Here is a 16,822-nt window from a genome sequence, read left to right as displayed (position 1 = left end):
AAGGTCAGAATACTATTTTGATGAGATAGAACTTGTTAAATTTTAAAATCTCTTGATAAGGTCAAAAAACTATTTTGATTGATAGGGTAGAACTAATATAAATTTCAGCCATTTTCGCCACCGAAACTTTTTTAAAGTTCAGTTTTGACTTTATTTGTGAATGGATTCTTATTAACTCTCGAGATATCGTACTTATTCCATGCAGAATTTTTGTAATATTTTTTTTTTTTTTTAGCTCACCTGTCACATAGTGACAGGGTGAGCTTTTGTGATCGCCCTTCGTCCGTCGTCTGTCTGTCCGTCATCCGTCCACAATTTCTTGTGAACAAGATAGAGACAACATTTTGCAAGCAATTTTGATTAAACTTGTACAAAACTTGTATTTGCATGATATCTCAGTTCCTTTCAAAAACTGGCCAGATCTCATCATGGGTTCTAGAGTTATTGCCCCTTAAAGGGACAGAATTTGCTATTTTTGTGCGTCAACAATTTCTTGTCTGCACGATAGTGGTTTCATTTATGATCTTATTTTAACCAAATTTGCACACAACTTGTATCACCATAAGATCACGGTTCCTTTCTTGAACTGGCCAGATCCCATTATGGGTTCCAGAGTTATGGCCCCTGAAAGGGCCAAAATTAGCTATTTTGACCTTGTCTGCACAATAGCAGCTGTATTTATGATTTGACTTTTACCAAACTGGCACACAACTTGTATCACCATAAGATCTTAGTTCCTTTCTTGAACTGGCCAGATTCCGTCATACGTTCCAGAGTTATGGCCCCTGAAAGGGCCAAAATTAGCTATTTTGACCTTGTCTGCACAATAGCAGCTTCATTTATGATTTTATTTTAACCAAACTTGCACACAATTTGTATCACAATAAGACCTCGGTTCCTTTCTTCAACTGGCGAGATTCCATCATGGGTTCCAGAGTGATGGCCCCTGAAAGAGCCAGAATTAGCTTTTTTGACCTTCAGCTTCATTTATGATTTGAATTTAATCAAACTTGCACAAAACTTGTGTCACCATAAGATCTTGGTTCTTTTCTTGAACCGGCCAGATCCCGTAATGGGTTCCAGAGATATGGCCCCTGAAAGGGCCAAAATTAGCTATTTTGACCTTGTCTGCACAATAGCAGCTTCATTTATGATTTGATTTAACCAAACTTGCACACAACTTGTATCACCACAAGATCTTACTTCCTTTCTTCAACTGGCCAGATTCCATCATGGGTTCCAGAGTTATGGCCCCTTGAAGGTCCAAAATTGGCTATTTTGGCTTTTGCAGTCATATAGAGACTTCATTTATGGTTTTATTTGATACAAACTTCCAAAATACCATCAACAACAATAATTCTTGGATTCCATGACAAATCAGATCCAATCATAGGTTCCTTAGTTATTTTATATCTGATTACCTCCCCTGATCAAAATGGATTTATATCAGTAAGTACTTATTGGACTTATTTGAAATTTCATTATTGTTATAAGTTGGACTGAGACAATTAGGGTAGATAACTATGGACTGATTTTATGTCAAATTACCTCCCTTTATTTCAAATTAAATTTGTTATATCTCCATAACTAATGAAGATACTGTTTCATTTATGTCAACAGATTTATTTGGCAGATCCTTTTTTTGTCCACTTACAATATTCATTTTTTTAATTACTTCCCTTTTACGTTACTATAAATAGCTTATTTTTAGTAACTTTTTTTATTTTTGACCGTAGGGAAAACACGAGACCAGTTTTCTGTGGTACAACATGGATGGTACCTCCAATGTTTAGGTGTATTTTAACATATCTATACCTTGTAAGATTTTTTTCTTTTTGGTTAAATTTCTTCCCTTTGTTGTTCCTGTCCTTTGGACTTAGATATTTTTTCTGAGGACCTTCTTGTCCTCAAGTGCAATGATAACAGGTGAGCGATATAGGGCCATCATGGCCCTCTTGTTTTTTTTTGGATATTGTGATTTTGCCAAGAGCATTTTTTAGAGCATTTTATTAAAGTTGTTTGATGAGTGTTACTATTTGACATATATATTCAGGTTTGAGGCACAAGAGGAAGAACTGAAGAGACTACGCAACTTCCTTGCCAAGAAAGTGGAGCAGTCTGGTGACTCAGATAAAACCATGTGGTAAGTTAGAATTAGAGTCGGTGCAGTCTAGGTGCTCGCATAATACCATGTGGCAGGTTGATAAAGCATGTAGTAACTAAGGGTTAACAGTAGCAGTCTGTGGACTGGATAAAACCGTGTGGTGAGTTAGAATGGGAGTTGAAACAAATAAAATAATGTAGTATGTTGAAATATGAGTCAGAGCTGCCCTTGAGACTGAAGTAGAAACAAAGTCAAAAATATTACTTGTCATGTTAATAGGTAATTTCTGGTTACATATTCCAAATGTTGTTTTAACAGACTGGTAATTTTGTCTTACAGACATATGAAAAAATGCAATGTAATTTTTTTTTTTAAACATTTCTCAATGAAACATTATTGGTATTAACTATGCTAGATCATACATTCTTTAAGATTTCCATCTTGATGACGTACAAATTGTGCATTCCATTACCTCATCATTGCACTCCTGTGTCAGGTCACAGACAGTTAAGAATTGAGATGAGAAGTTATGAAATTTGCATCATCCCTGCTAACACGTACAGGCTTAAGCAGACGTTTATTACAGACTGACATTGAATGGTCTCCTTGACTGCAATAACAACAATACTGAGTCTAGTAATGGACGTACAAACCTCACAAACTAGTACTGGATGTACAAACCTCACAAACCAAGGACATTCACTATGAATAAAGGAAACTTCAAAACAAAGAGGCCTCTGTGGCCGAGTGGTTATAGTTGCTGACTTTGAATCACTTGCCTCTCACAGATGTGGGTTCAAACCTCACTCGGGGCATTGAATTCTTCATGTGAGGAAGCGGTACAGCTGGCTTATGGAAGGTCGATGGTTCTACCCAGGTGCCCGCTTGTGATGAAATGGTGCACGGAGGGGCACCTGGGGTCTTCCTTCACAGTCAAAGTTGCCATATGACTTATAATTATGTTCGTGCAGTGTGAAACCCAACAGAAACAAAATCTTCAAAACAAATTTACATTCCCTTAAATTTTTACCAAAAGCTGTTAACAGAGTACTTTTGAATGTGATTATTTTTATAGGCAGGAGATGAATCGTGTGATTCAAGATTTGAGTAGACAGATGACCAGTCACTTGGACTCTACAAGAGGTGGAGACAAGGACAAAAGTCCAGAGTCATTGGTATCTAGATTACGAAAACAGCTTGCAGATACACAAGGTGAACTGAGCACGGAGAAATCGCTCCACCAGATCACGAAGACATCATTGGTGGCACTAGAGGAGGACTGTCAGAGACTGAGGAAACAGCTACATCAGCACAGGAGACGGGATCCACCTTCAGGAGAAAAGTAAATCAATTTAGTAATGATTATTACTTTATATAAATTGTTGATTTACAGTGTTTGTTGATGCTTTGATGGAAAACTGTTTTTAGCTCAACTATTCGAAGATTAAGTAGAGCTATCCTACTCACCACGGCTTCGGCATCAGCATTGGTGTCACGCCTAGGATAAGTTTTTCGTATCAGTCAACATTTTGACAAAGTCTTTTGAGATATTTTGTCTTATCTATTCATTTTCTTTTGTCTGAAATTCTCTGGTAATAATTTGACCTCATACTTCCATCAATTCCTCTAATAGTTGAGCACGTTGTCAACAGACAGCACTTGTTTCTTATGGGTTATCTCTCTTGAATATTGGTACCTCAAAAGTTTGCACTGCAGCTTGTCATTTTGATTGTTACTTTCATGTGTATTCAGGAAAAGTAGAAAAATAGAAGAAAATCTCTCTGTTAGAAAGAAACAACAAGATGTGCTTTTAAAATATTCAACATTTTTGTTTCTCTGTTATGTTGAAGGTTACAAACTGTACCAGTGGTAGCAGGAAGGTAAAGGAATGTAATAATAAGTCATTTTTCACATGTGTTATATGAAAAACACAGTAATAAATTGTTGTTTACCTATGTTTATTAGCTCACCTGAGCAATGCTCAGGTGAGTTTTTCTGATCGCTCGATGTCCGGCGTCCGTCGTCCGTCGTCTGTCGTCTGTCGTCCGTCGTCTGTCAACATTTAGCTTGTGTATGCGATAGAGGCTGTATTTTTCAATTAATCTTCATGAATATTGGTTAGAATGATAACCTTGATGAAATCTAGGCCGAGTTCGAAAGTGGGTCATCTCGGGTCAAAAACTAGGTCACTAGGTCAAATCAAAGAAAAACCTTGTGTATGCGATAGAGGCTGTATTTTTCAATTGATCTTCATGAATTTTAGTCAGAATGATTGCCTTGATGAAATCTAGGCCGAATTCGAAAATGGGTCATCTCGGATCAAAAACTAGGTCACTAGGTCAAATCAAAGAAAAACCTTGTGTATGCGATAGAGGCGGTATTTTTCAATTGATCTTCATGAATTTTGGTCAGAATGATTACCTTGATAAAATCTAGGCCGAGTTTGAAAATGGGTCATCTGGGGTCAAAAAATAGGTCACTAGGTCATATCACGTAAAAACCTTGTGTATGCGATAGAGGCTGTATTTTTCAATTGATCTTCATGAATTTTGGTCAGAATGATTGCCTTGATGAAATTTAGACCAAGTTCGAAAATGGGTCATCTGGGGTCAAAAACTAGGTCACTAGGTCAAATCAAAGAAAAACCTTGTGTATGCAGTAGAGGCTGTATTTTTCAACTGATCTTCATGAAATTTAGCCAGAATGATTACCTTGATAAAATCCAGGCTGATTTCGAAAATGGGTCATCTGGGGTCAAAAACTAGGTCACTAGGTCAAATCGAAGAAAAACACTGTGTATGCATTAGAGGATGTAGTTTTCAATTGATCTTCATGAAATTTGGTCAGAGTGATTGCCTTGATGAAAACTAGGTCGGTTTTGAATATGGGTTATCTGAGGTCAAAAACTAGGTCACTAGGTCAAATTAAAGAAAAATCTTGTGTATGCGATAGAGACAGTTTTTTTTCAGTTGATATTTATGAAATTTGGTCAGGTTGATTGCCTTCATGAAATCTAGGTCGAATTTGAATATGGGTCATCTGAGGTCAAAAACTAGGTCACTTGGTCAAATCAAAGAAAAAACTTCTGTATGTGATAGAGGCTGTATTTTTCAGTTGATCTTCATGAATTTTGGTCAGAATGATTGCCTTGATAAAATCTAGGTCGAGTTTGAACAGGGGTCATCTAGGGTCAAAAACTAGGTCATATCTAAGAAAATGCTTGTTTTATTGCAAGAGACCAATTTTTTGGTCCAATCTTAATGAATATTGGTCAGAATATTTGTTTCCATGAAATCACTAGGTCAAACATGTTTTACACTGTTATGAAGTGTTTCTTAGGTGAGCGACCTAGGGCCATCTTGGCCCTCTTGTTATAATATATTTTTCTGTAGTTTATTGAAATGTAATGATGGATTATATAATATATATGACTTCCACATTTTCAAACAGTGGGATTTGCATTTCATAACATTCAGTGTTACCAAATTACATTTGAAAGAAAAAGAACATGAATTATAATCAGAAATTCTGTCCAAAATGTACACAGGTACATAGAAGTACATAGAAACCTAAAAAAACAATAAAAGATGTTAGTCTAGTCCAAATTTCAATAAATGTGAGAGGTACAGGCATTTTGTTAGTATTTGGTCCCATATACTTTTTTAGTATAATTTGGGTATGCTGAATTCAAAAATATATGTTGGCCATCTGACAAATGATTTTTTATAGGTCAAAATGGCGGAAAACAAAATGGCCGCCAAATTATGATATTTCTAATAGAAATGGGTAATATTATTACAATTATCCAGAAATATGTGGGTTTCTTTGTTAGTATTTGGTCCCATATACTTTTTTAGTATAACTTGGGTATGCTGAATTCAAAAATTTATATTGGCCAGCTGACAAATGATTTTTTATAGGTTAAAATGGCGGAAAACAAAATGGCCGCCAAATTATGATATTTCTAATAGAAATGGGTAATATTATTACAATTATCCAGAAATATGTGGGTCTCTTTATCAAAGTGATGTGTAACATAGTAACAAATGAAAGAAACAACACTCTTGTTCAAAAATAAATACTTTTTAATCCAAATGTGTGCTCTGTTCAGAGAAAAAAAAGCTTAAAAAAAAACTTTTAACTTGATTATTTTTATATTATTCAACTCAAATTGGTTATATTTGCAAAGCTATTTTTGATACAGTACACTAATTTTTAATGTTTTGAATCAGTTTACAGTTTAACTGTTTATCATATAATTATTTCAAAATCATATAGATTGAAATATTTGAACCTTAAGGTATGCGTTCACAGTCCCATTTCATATGTTAATTTACTGCCTCGAGTTCATACAGCTGGTAATGCTTTTATCGCATTAACATATATCTGTGCATAAAAGCCCAGTCTTTTTACATCTACATCTGAGAGTCCTACATCCAGATGCACACTTGAAAGCAATGAACTCCATACATGCTTGAGGAATCGGATCACAGGTAAGAAGAACTGGCTTAAGTGTGTCATCTGCCACCTACCATCCCGTGTCAGTAGGTGCAGGCAGATCTGGATTAGGAACAGTTGCTTGGTTCCATACCAGAGCTTGATAATGAGCTCTTTTAATGTGAAATGAGCAAGCATCACTGGTTGGGGGCATGTGTTCAGGACTTGTAGACCTGCCAAACATAACATTTCGAGCACTGTCAGTACTAACAGTATCTTGGCCACACATCTTGCAAATAAAGTATTCACAGTTTTTTATTACTTCATCAGACAGTTGTCCATATCCGAGACATTCTATCAGTTTTACATTGCCTATAATGACCTTAAATGCAGATCTTTTAGAGATTCCACACACATACGATGTTGTGTCACAGCCAATGAGTGCATGGAAGGCAAGTAAATTTCTACGTAACTCTTCTGTTATTGATAATTTATCTAACACTGTGTTGACTTGAATGTATTTTCGTTTTTTTGCTGTTCCATCCATCATCCATACTGTTGCATTTATTTCCTGCAGATGGCACAGTAAGAGCAAAAACACATCAGTGTCTCTGGCAGAAACAACAACAGTGTTGAAACTTGATCGTTTACTGCAGTGAACAGCATGAAGAATGATTCTTGTGTCAGCTTCCTCATGTTTAGCCTTTAATTCATCCAAATTTAGGTCACTGACATTGCTTTCAACAATGTCTTCTTCCTGAAAGCCACCACCAACAACCAATGTCTTTTCAGTAGGGGCTTGCATGATCAGCTCCTCTGATAAAAATCTAGCCAGGTCAATTTTATTTGCAGGAAGTGCTAAAAAGTTACTCCAGACTTTTGGTAACGGTACATCCCTACTTTCAATTACTCTCCTCACTGGTTGATATGTCCTTGTGCGTTGTTTCCTGGTGTTTGATTTTATTGAGTGATGCCTATATCGGTCAAACACTACATCTATTCTTTCATACTTTTTTCCTTTGTTTAAAACTGCAGCAACAAATAAATCAGCATACTGACCAAATGTTGTTTCTCCTTCTATTTTCAGACTTTGTACTAAAGCTTGGCCATCGACAATATATGCAGACTTTCCTTGTATGTTTATTCGGTCACTCATCTCAATATCCTTGACAAGCTCATCCAGCAATATGGATTGTTTGCCCGTTTTGAGAGTTCCATTGGTTTCGGAAATGGAAACTGGAACTGGCAACAGTTCATGTTTTAGTATTTCCTCCATATTAACATCTCTGCCTGCCTTATATGCTGTCACTAAACGATGTAGTGTATTTTGATCTGCTCTTAATATTTTGCCCTTTTCAACTGTTGACTTCGATGCTTTATCACTGATGTACAAAGAAGCAAATGTAGATGGATTATTCTTTTTGACTGTATCACGTAGCTGAAATTTTGATACATTATCACTGTTTTCAAACTGTAGTCTCTCTCTTACAAAACAATCAAGTTTTTCCTGGCCAAATTGCAGGGCAGACAGTAGAGACTTTTCTATGGTATCAGTTACTATGTCTTTAGTTGCTACATTCAGCAAACTTTCACCTTGCAGATGTGGATCAGCCACATTATATCTTTGTAATACATTTAGAACTGCTTCTTCAGCTTGCTGGTCCACAGCTTGCCTGCTCTTTGATTTTTCCTTATGCACAAGTATGTCTTCGTCATTGACTTTTTACATACACTTGGTAAGAAGGCTTATATGAGACTTCAGGTTGTACGATAAAGACCATCTAGTCAAAGCTGTAGGGGTTCTTGATATACCAATTATTCCTCCACCTTTCTTCCCAGTTGAATTCAGCCATTCTTGACTTTGATCAGGATCCACCTGATTGAATTTTAAGTTTGACCTCTTAACAACAAAGTTGCCATTTCTGAACTCTTGCAACACTTCTTGAGGAAGCTGATGTGCATCTGCCAGATAGACAGTTCCCCAACGTGCATAATTCGTATGATCATACCTATGAAATAAAGGGAGCATGCACCGAAACGCATATAGGTATAGATCCCAAAGACCATCCCTTACAGCTCGCGTGAACATCAGAAGCACTGAAACCATTTCCAGGTATGCCCACCAAAACTGGAAGTTAGGATTTTGATCATTCTTTACAAAATCGTCAAGGTGGCTTCTGAAGTTGTCATTTTGCAATTCAGCTACAAGCTTTTCTACGCTCCCAGAATACTTCACTTCCATTAATTTCCCATGCAAGTTAATGTCTCTTTCTTCAATGTAATTCAGTAATTGTGGAAGAAACAATGTCCAGAGAGCCTGTGTTGTTATCTTGTGAGCCACCATTGTAGTGCTTTTCTGCCAAGACCTGATATGCGGCTATAGGACCCAGAACATTGGATTCAACCCATATTTCATGTAAACCTGACCCTTTCATATGGTCACCTATTACTTTCAGATAGTTCATTGATATATGCAAACCACCCATTCTAGGTATAAGCTTGTCCCTGTATGCAGGCACTGCCCATTTCAAATCCATTAGCTTAAAGTAAAGAGCCTGGTCTACAGTTATAACTGTATGTGACTGCCCCAGCCTTTCTGATATATGCATACACTTCTGAACAACAGTGTTTAATGTGTCGATATCATGGGCTGGTGCTTGTATAATCGGCATGTATCCAACTTTTGTCATATTTGAGTCAGTTCTACAGATAGACTGGTTGAAAGATGACCAGGTTGGACGAGTATCTGCATTATTCCGAAATAGATGGAATGCCATATCAAGGGCTCTTGCTTGTATATAAAGCTAGCTTTAACAGATACTTTTTACTAAACGTATCACAAATATTAAAAGTTAAAATAAATGCAATTTCACCAAATATTAAAATTTAACGATGTATATGAAACAAAGCATTTCTAAAATTTTATAGAAAAAAATACATATAAATTTTTCCTACCTGCAAACTATCCTGCAAAACGCAGTGATTCCATGAAGTATTCTTGACACCTCTAAAACCGTAATGACCACAAAAGAGTGTGTCCTTGTCAGAATTAATGTGGATTAATTAACAGGTAAAGCATTCCAGAGTGTTTAGATAAGGACTTTACAATAACATGATCAGACTCAGATCATTATTGTAATTGTTTATATAAATTAAGTTCACATTAGCCATAATCTTAATCCCTGTCACACTTAATTTTCACCAATTATTATGATGCTTAGGTATTAAAAAGTTTATTGTTCAATAAAATCTTACAAGGATTACATAATGTTATACATGTTATTTTTTTCTCTATTAAAGACAATGTTATGTTAATTTTTAAAAGTTTTAATTTCTCCATTATTTTTGTCTTAAATGATTTTTCTAAAAAATGCATTTCATCAAAAGTATTATTTTCTTTTTGACAAAATTCCAGCAGAAGCTTTTAATCTTTTAATCTTATACTTATTCTCATTTTTTTTCTATTCTATGAATGACGTTGAATATTTCTAAAAAATTAAAATGTCTTCAAATTCCCCTTTTTGAGCCCCTGAAGTACAAATTTTTAACTTGTAAAATAGTTTACTGATAAATATTAACTCAATTATACTAAAATATGAAACAATATTTTCAAACATATCTAAAGATAAACATTTGTATCATAAAATAATATCAATGGAAATAAAAATTGTAAAAACAGTGGTCATTTTTGCCCCTATTTTTAACCCTTTCAGAGGCATTTGCCAGATGGCCAACATATATTTTTGGATTCAGCATACCCAAAATATGTTAAAAAAGTATGTTGGACCAAATACTAACAAAATGCTCGTAACTTCTTAAATAAGCATATATCTGCAAAATCGGACTAGACTATGTGAGCTTCACCATTTTAGAATTTAAGAGAAGTCTGAACTTTTCAAGGAATTAATTTACATTTTTATACCAGTATTGATATTGTGATGTCAGAATTTTACATATGATGTTGCCCAATGCACATGACTTTGTGCAGGTAAAACTTGTATTTTTTTTTCATAAAAAGACATGAAATAAAAAGAAAATTTGTTTTTTTTCACATGTATGATTGAAATATCTTTCACTTGTGAACACCAGTTTTTAAATTGTCACTCATGGTTTTGCCATTTGTAAAAATGTTTCATCAGGAGTATCACTCCATGAAAGATATATTGGTTTTACATTGGAATAAACAATAAATTATATCCGCTATGTAGACATTATAGCAGGTATACTAAATGGGTTGGCTTCAAAAATGGATTGGAAAATAAATTTGATCACATATAATTCACATATTATCAGAAATATCACATATAACATTAAATACTTACAATAGTTTTGTTGGTGTCATTATGTCAAAGATTAATCATGAAATGAGCCACGCCATGAGAAAACCAACATAGTGGCTTTGCGACCAGCATGGATCCATGCTGTTCGCTTTCAAAGCCTATTGCAATTAGAGAAACCGTTAGCGAACAGCATGGATCCTGACCAGACTGTGCGGATGCACAGGCTGGTCTGGATCCATGGTGGTTGCAAAGCCACTATGTTGGTTTTCTTATGGCATGGCTCATATGTCAGAATTTTGTTTGTTTGTTGTAAAGTTTTATGTCATTGCCAAAATAAAATTTAAAGTTTTAACAAAATGTTATAAAATAACTCAGTATCCAAGCTATAGCAACACTTTCGAATTGCCAAGCGCACCGTTTTATTAACAGCACTTGTTTAAATTTGACGTCTTTTGTAATTTGAAAACTTAATAGACTATGTATGTCTTTTAATCTGGTAATCTGATAGATACTCATTTTCTTGGTTTACTGCAGATATTGGTACAAGACTAAGAGTTTCGTGTTTGAGAATCATAACAGTATGCCTCTTATTATAGTGGTAAAGAGCTACAAAACAGAAACCTGAGGCAATTTATGAAGTAATGAAAAGATTTCAATATCTTTTCAGGAAACATAAGAACCGCATGGAGGCCATCAATGCCATAATTGCTCGATCACAGTCACAGGCACAAGCTCTTCTAGCTTCTGGTGGTTACTTCGATGACAGCATGGTCAGCCCACGAGTCCGCTCACACCAGCCCAGTCCCAGAGTTGGCTTCCACAGTCCACGTCATGCAGAATCCCCCGACAACTCCTACAGTGAAGATTTGTCTGTTGCCAGTCTACCTCCAATGCATTATGGTTTACCAGCCTCTAAATCATAGTATAGCTTGTACAAACTGTACTGTACATTAAATTATAGTTACTGTACAGTTTGTGCGTACTCTTCTGTTCAGTAAATCATAGTTATTGTTTATTTGCATACTGTACTCAGTAACTGGCTATAGAGATTAGTCGTCATGAATTATTTGTCAAACGGATAAAACTGCCAGTTTCCTAAAGAAGATATTGTCAGTAACAGTGATATTAGATCATCTGTAGAAATATTTTAATAAATAGTTATTTATTAATTTTGACGATATATTTGTTGTCTGTATTTATAGGCCTAATATTTTATATGTTTATATGAATTTCTGTAGAATTTAAGTCAATAGTTATCCGTCCACTGTGTTTACATATTCTCTTTATATAAAAAAAAACTTTTGTATTATATCAGTCAAAACCATTTAGTGGTATGTATGATTGTTTACTATATGAACTACTAGTTACTTAGTATTGGAATTTAAGTTTAGCTTCCGTCCACTTTATTTAAAAAATTTACATACTATATAGTTATCCTGATTATATTTCTGTTCATTTCCATTGCACATTTTTAGTTATTGTACAAAATTGTCTTGAAAGTGTTAAAATTAATTACTTAATATATGGTGTGTTTCCTGTAAAATGTTTTAAGCTACAAAACTTCTGAGATTAATATTTGTGATTTATTATTATTGTACCTGCAATATCAGATGTGTAAACGTTGGAAATGTAAAGGGCATTCCTTGCAATATATTGGTATAAAGCAGTAACGGTAATGTGTTCATAGCCATTAAAACAATGTGTCTCATATATCCTGGCAGAATTTTGGGTCTTCACTGTTTTTATCTCATATTTCATCATTTATTCAGAAATAGGTTTAGAGCCATTCTGCAAAACCATGATATTAATTTCAAGATACTAGTACTTGGTTCTTCATGAAATATTTTTTGTGCCCACGTTGCTCTTGTTGGTCTGTCTGTTCTGATCAATAACTAGATAATGCTTTGACCTGCTGTTATCATAAGTTGGATCACAGTGGTCATTGGTAAATCCTAAGCTTTTTATGTCAGCTGGTCAAAGGTCACAGTGATATTGAAGCTGGAAACAATTTCCACTCCATAACTAATATTTAGGCCTACATTCCTACACAAGTGGATAGTCTGTAGACAGTAGATGACCCAAAATGTTTTTTGAATCATTGAAAATGGTTGCCATCCAATATCTGAAGCACTCATAGGTTCAAAGCCTCCAGGTTTTATAGTGTGATTCATATCGTTTTAGGGTCAGTGCATTAAAGGTCAAGTCAACAGTGACCCTCAGGTCTGTTCAGTACCAGAAAATATTACATACACAGTTTCCTCTGATATGTGTTTACCAATCTTACTTCATAACTGGTAGCAAAACCTTAAACCTGAAACAACTTTTTGTTGCAGTCAAATCATTTTGGCAATCATTTCAAGGTACTCAATTACAGGAACATGTGTATATATATATGTAAATGTATATCAACATTTCAGGTTATTCGCTGCAACGACTGCCCCTTGTTTAACAATATGTTTATCATCATATTATTAGGCTCATCTTGCATACCGTAATAATGTTCCATTGGTAGATATACAGTGTTAAAATACATTGACATCATGACTCATTCATTTAAAAGGATATTATTCATACTGGACTACATGAGGGAAATTGAGCTATCTAAATTAAAATTAAGTGTATATATAACTTCTGAGTAAAACCCACCATTGTATTGTCTGTTATATGTATGTTCAATGTTTACACATGTCTGTGATACACACTAAAGCACACACCAAAAATGCATTTGGAATCTTAATATATTTTAAAGATATTCATTTAGTTTTATTGCATGTGATATTAATTTTTTTCTGTGATGTGTAATGTATCTGTCTGTATTATTTTTATCTTACTTACATTCCAAATTAAAGTTGTATACATTATATATCAGTAAATGTGCTGTAATAAATAATACCTATTTTTGCTAGAAGCTAGTATAGACACTGTTATACAATATTTTAGTGTTTGGAATAAGTAATTGTTCCTTCCGACTTAAAGAAACTGTAAAAGAAAAAACAGAATTTTTATCCTGGATGTAGAAATGTAGTATTTTTTTTTTTGCAGTAAATCATAGAAGAAAATATTTAGTCAAGCAATATGCATAATGTAGAAAAAAATGTTGATAAACTTTTGTGTCAAATTTTTTCAAGTCATATATTCTTTCTGCATCCATGGTGCAGATGCAATAAAGACAAAATGCAACTTTCAGCTTGACTGTTGGAAGAATAGGTAGAGCTATTGAACTCACCCATTCATCTGCATCAGCTTTCCAATTTGATTAGGTTATATAAGTAAACTGTTATCTCAGTATCCACTTGAAACTTTTTAAAGTTTTTCACTGCTGCAGTGAGTTCACAGGTTTTATAACTCTGTTTTGCTTTTTTACAGTATGCCCCCTTTTTGACTAAACATTTTTTGGTGTACCCGGTAATCTGTTGTCTCAGGAAGCATAAGATGGGAAAGTTCTGTAACTCAGAATTGTTTCCCCTATGTCTATGTATTCATTATTTTAACTTTTTTAAGTGACGTTTTTGATAGTCCAGAGTTCCAATACTTTCACATTGAATGAATATTAAGCTGCAGTTGTAATATATTGATGATATTGTATTGTATTCCAGCATTAAACATTTAGGAATTCTTGCCAGTACAAACTGTTTGGTATTGTATGTTTGTTTGTTTTTACATTGATTGTGTTATCAAACTTGTGAATCATTCCGTCTTCAATACCATTACCATAGGTTTATAATCAAATGTACTTTAAATTAGTATTATATCTAATCAATCATATTTTGTACCACTATTTAATGTTAATTCTATTATGCAAACCTGAATAAAAGCATTAATTCAGTAGAACTGTGTTGGTTCGTGTATATTAAGTGAGAGCATAGCTTGGTTTAAATTTATGCAGAGAGATTTTGTATGAAGTGGTGGAGATGCATATTGTTTGTTTTGCTTTGTTCTGTGCTGCACTAAAGGAAGGGACATTATCTCTGCTATCTAAAGAAGCAAGAAATATATAGGTAAGTTCCTGATCTGTGTTAACTGGAAAATATCATAAAAGTGAAACATTAATTGCCTATGACTATTGGACAAGGGCTAATATGACCGACCTAACATCACGACCATTTATAATAACACAATAATTTAGCATGAAGTATGCTCTTGTCACAGTTTCTGTCTCACCAGAATTCTTTAGAAACAAAAATGTTACACAAAACTGTAGTTTTCATGAGAATAAAAAGCTTTCACTTTTCTTTTTTTAGACGTAAGGTTAAAGGCAGACTTCCCAGATTGCGTGGTTTTATTCTGCACACTGTTTTGATGAGATTAATAATTGATGCCAGTTTGATGCAAATTGTGATGATATAAATTGTTGCCTCAAAGCTATGGTATTAAACTGTTAATAGATAAACAGATACAAGAAGTTTGCACTGTGAATATGGAATGTATATTGATAAAGTTTGTATTAAAGCTCTATAGTCATTGCTCTTTCAATCTAAAAGAAAATACTGTTAAGTTTTATAAGCAAGTTTTATTTATTTAAAATGAACTGCAAACATAAACAATCCGAGAATACAAAATCATTCAGTATCATAAATAAATACAAAACATCTGGTAATGCTAAAAGTAGCTATATCACAAGTAAGCTTCTATTAAAAAAAACAGTAGCAAAAATATCAATATAATTATATACACACTGAAAAATGGAGTGTCTAAATGTATTATTACTATAAATTCATAAACAAAATGCTCAAATACTTTACTCCTTCCCAAACCTGTAAGTGTCCAGACATTTGCTTGCAACACACTTCAATTCAAAATGCACCAATGAATATTTGTCCCCTACCTGGGACTCCCCATTCCATTTTGGTCAAAGTCCTTGGGACAATTTTTTAAACAATATTTTACAGACAAAAACTAAAGAGACATGAAAAAGATCCTTTTGAAAAACAAATAACGAAAAACAGCTCAAATTTATATGCAGACACTTGTCAATTTTTTGCAATTTCATGTAATTCAAGGGCCCTAACTTGAGTGACTGGGATTATCTGACTGGTTTTATAAAAAATTTATGCACATAAACACTGTGACTAAGTTTGGTGGACACTGGGTAAGACTTCCATGTACTCAAGCTTAGAGAGTGGATACAGACAATTTTTGCAAAATTTAGTATTTCAAGAGCCACTGAGACAATCTGGATGGTATTCACACTCAGCCAACATAGTACACCCATAAACATTGGCACCCTATTTGGTGAACATTGGATAAGAACTACTTGAGTCAGAGAGAAGACACTGCCAATTTTAGCAATATTGAGTAATTCAAGGGCCGTAACTCCAAAAAGATTGAGAATTCAGCTGGTTATCAAACTTAGCCAAGGCATCATGCCCATCAACATTCTGACCAAGTTAAGTGAACACTGAATATGAAGTCTGAGAGTGGACAACTTTAGAGAACGCTGTTAAACAACCCACCATTGCAGGTGCTCTCATAGTATGTCTCATTTCATAAGCCCATGTAGGCGAAAGAGAATTGAAATAAGAAATGGGGAGAAAATATCCAATCATTTTAAAAGGTGAATTTTATGCCAAGTTCAAGAACTTTGGAAAAGGAGTGGGAGCAAATGCCTTGGATCTCAGAACCTTTGCAAATATGGCTACATTTCAAAAACATCAAATTATTTCAGCACTGGAATGACTGGCAAACTAAATAAATATATACATGTCAGAACCATAAATATATGAAAATAAAATGTTATGGCAAACATTTATAAGTTACTTTTATTATCATTTATCCACTGTAAGATAATGTAACATATCCATTCAGATTCTATATACCTTCACCACAAGACTGATCAAACATCACCAGTCACTTAACACTTGCCAGAGGAAACTGAATAGTATTACTGAAGTTTTTCTATTGTTTTCAAAAACAATATCCTAAGATATCAATTTTGTAACATATAAACATGATAGGCTCACATTCTGGTTGATGTCACCTATTTTCATATCAAGGCAGAATT

The 16,822-nt window shown here is 34.2% G+C and overlaps 1 protein-coding gene across 6 annotated transcripts in view; it reads left to right on the top strand.

The window, feature by feature from the left end:
* Positions 1-14,646, top strand: part of LOC123523252 (uncharacterized) — a 98,242-nt gene extending 83,596 nt beyond the window's left edge. For all 6 annotated transcript variants that reach the window (XM_053550268.1, XM_053550269.1, XM_053550265.1 and 3 more), the window contains 3 exons: positions 2,054-2,143; positions 3,180-3,446; positions 11,489-14,646. In XM_053550268.1, the coding sequence (XP_053406243.1) occupies positions 2,054-2,143; positions 3,180-3,446; positions 11,489-11,744 (613 nt within the window). In that variant the 3' untranslated portion in view covers positions 11,745-14,646. The remainder of the gene's footprint in view (positions 1-2,053; positions 2,144-3,179; positions 3,447-11,488) is intronic.
* The last annotated feature ends 2,176 nt before the right edge of the window (positions 14,647-16,822 follow it).

This window comes from Mercenaria mercenaria, chromosome 8 (genome assembly GCF_021730395.1).
Source record: "Mercenaria mercenaria strain notata chromosome 8, MADL_Memer_1, whole genome shotgun sequence".
Classification (NCBI taxonomy): domain Eukaryota; kingdom Metazoa; phylum Mollusca; class Bivalvia; order Venerida; family Veneridae; genus Mercenaria; species Mercenaria mercenaria.
This window is presented reverse-complemented; position numbering and strand designations above follow the sequence as displayed.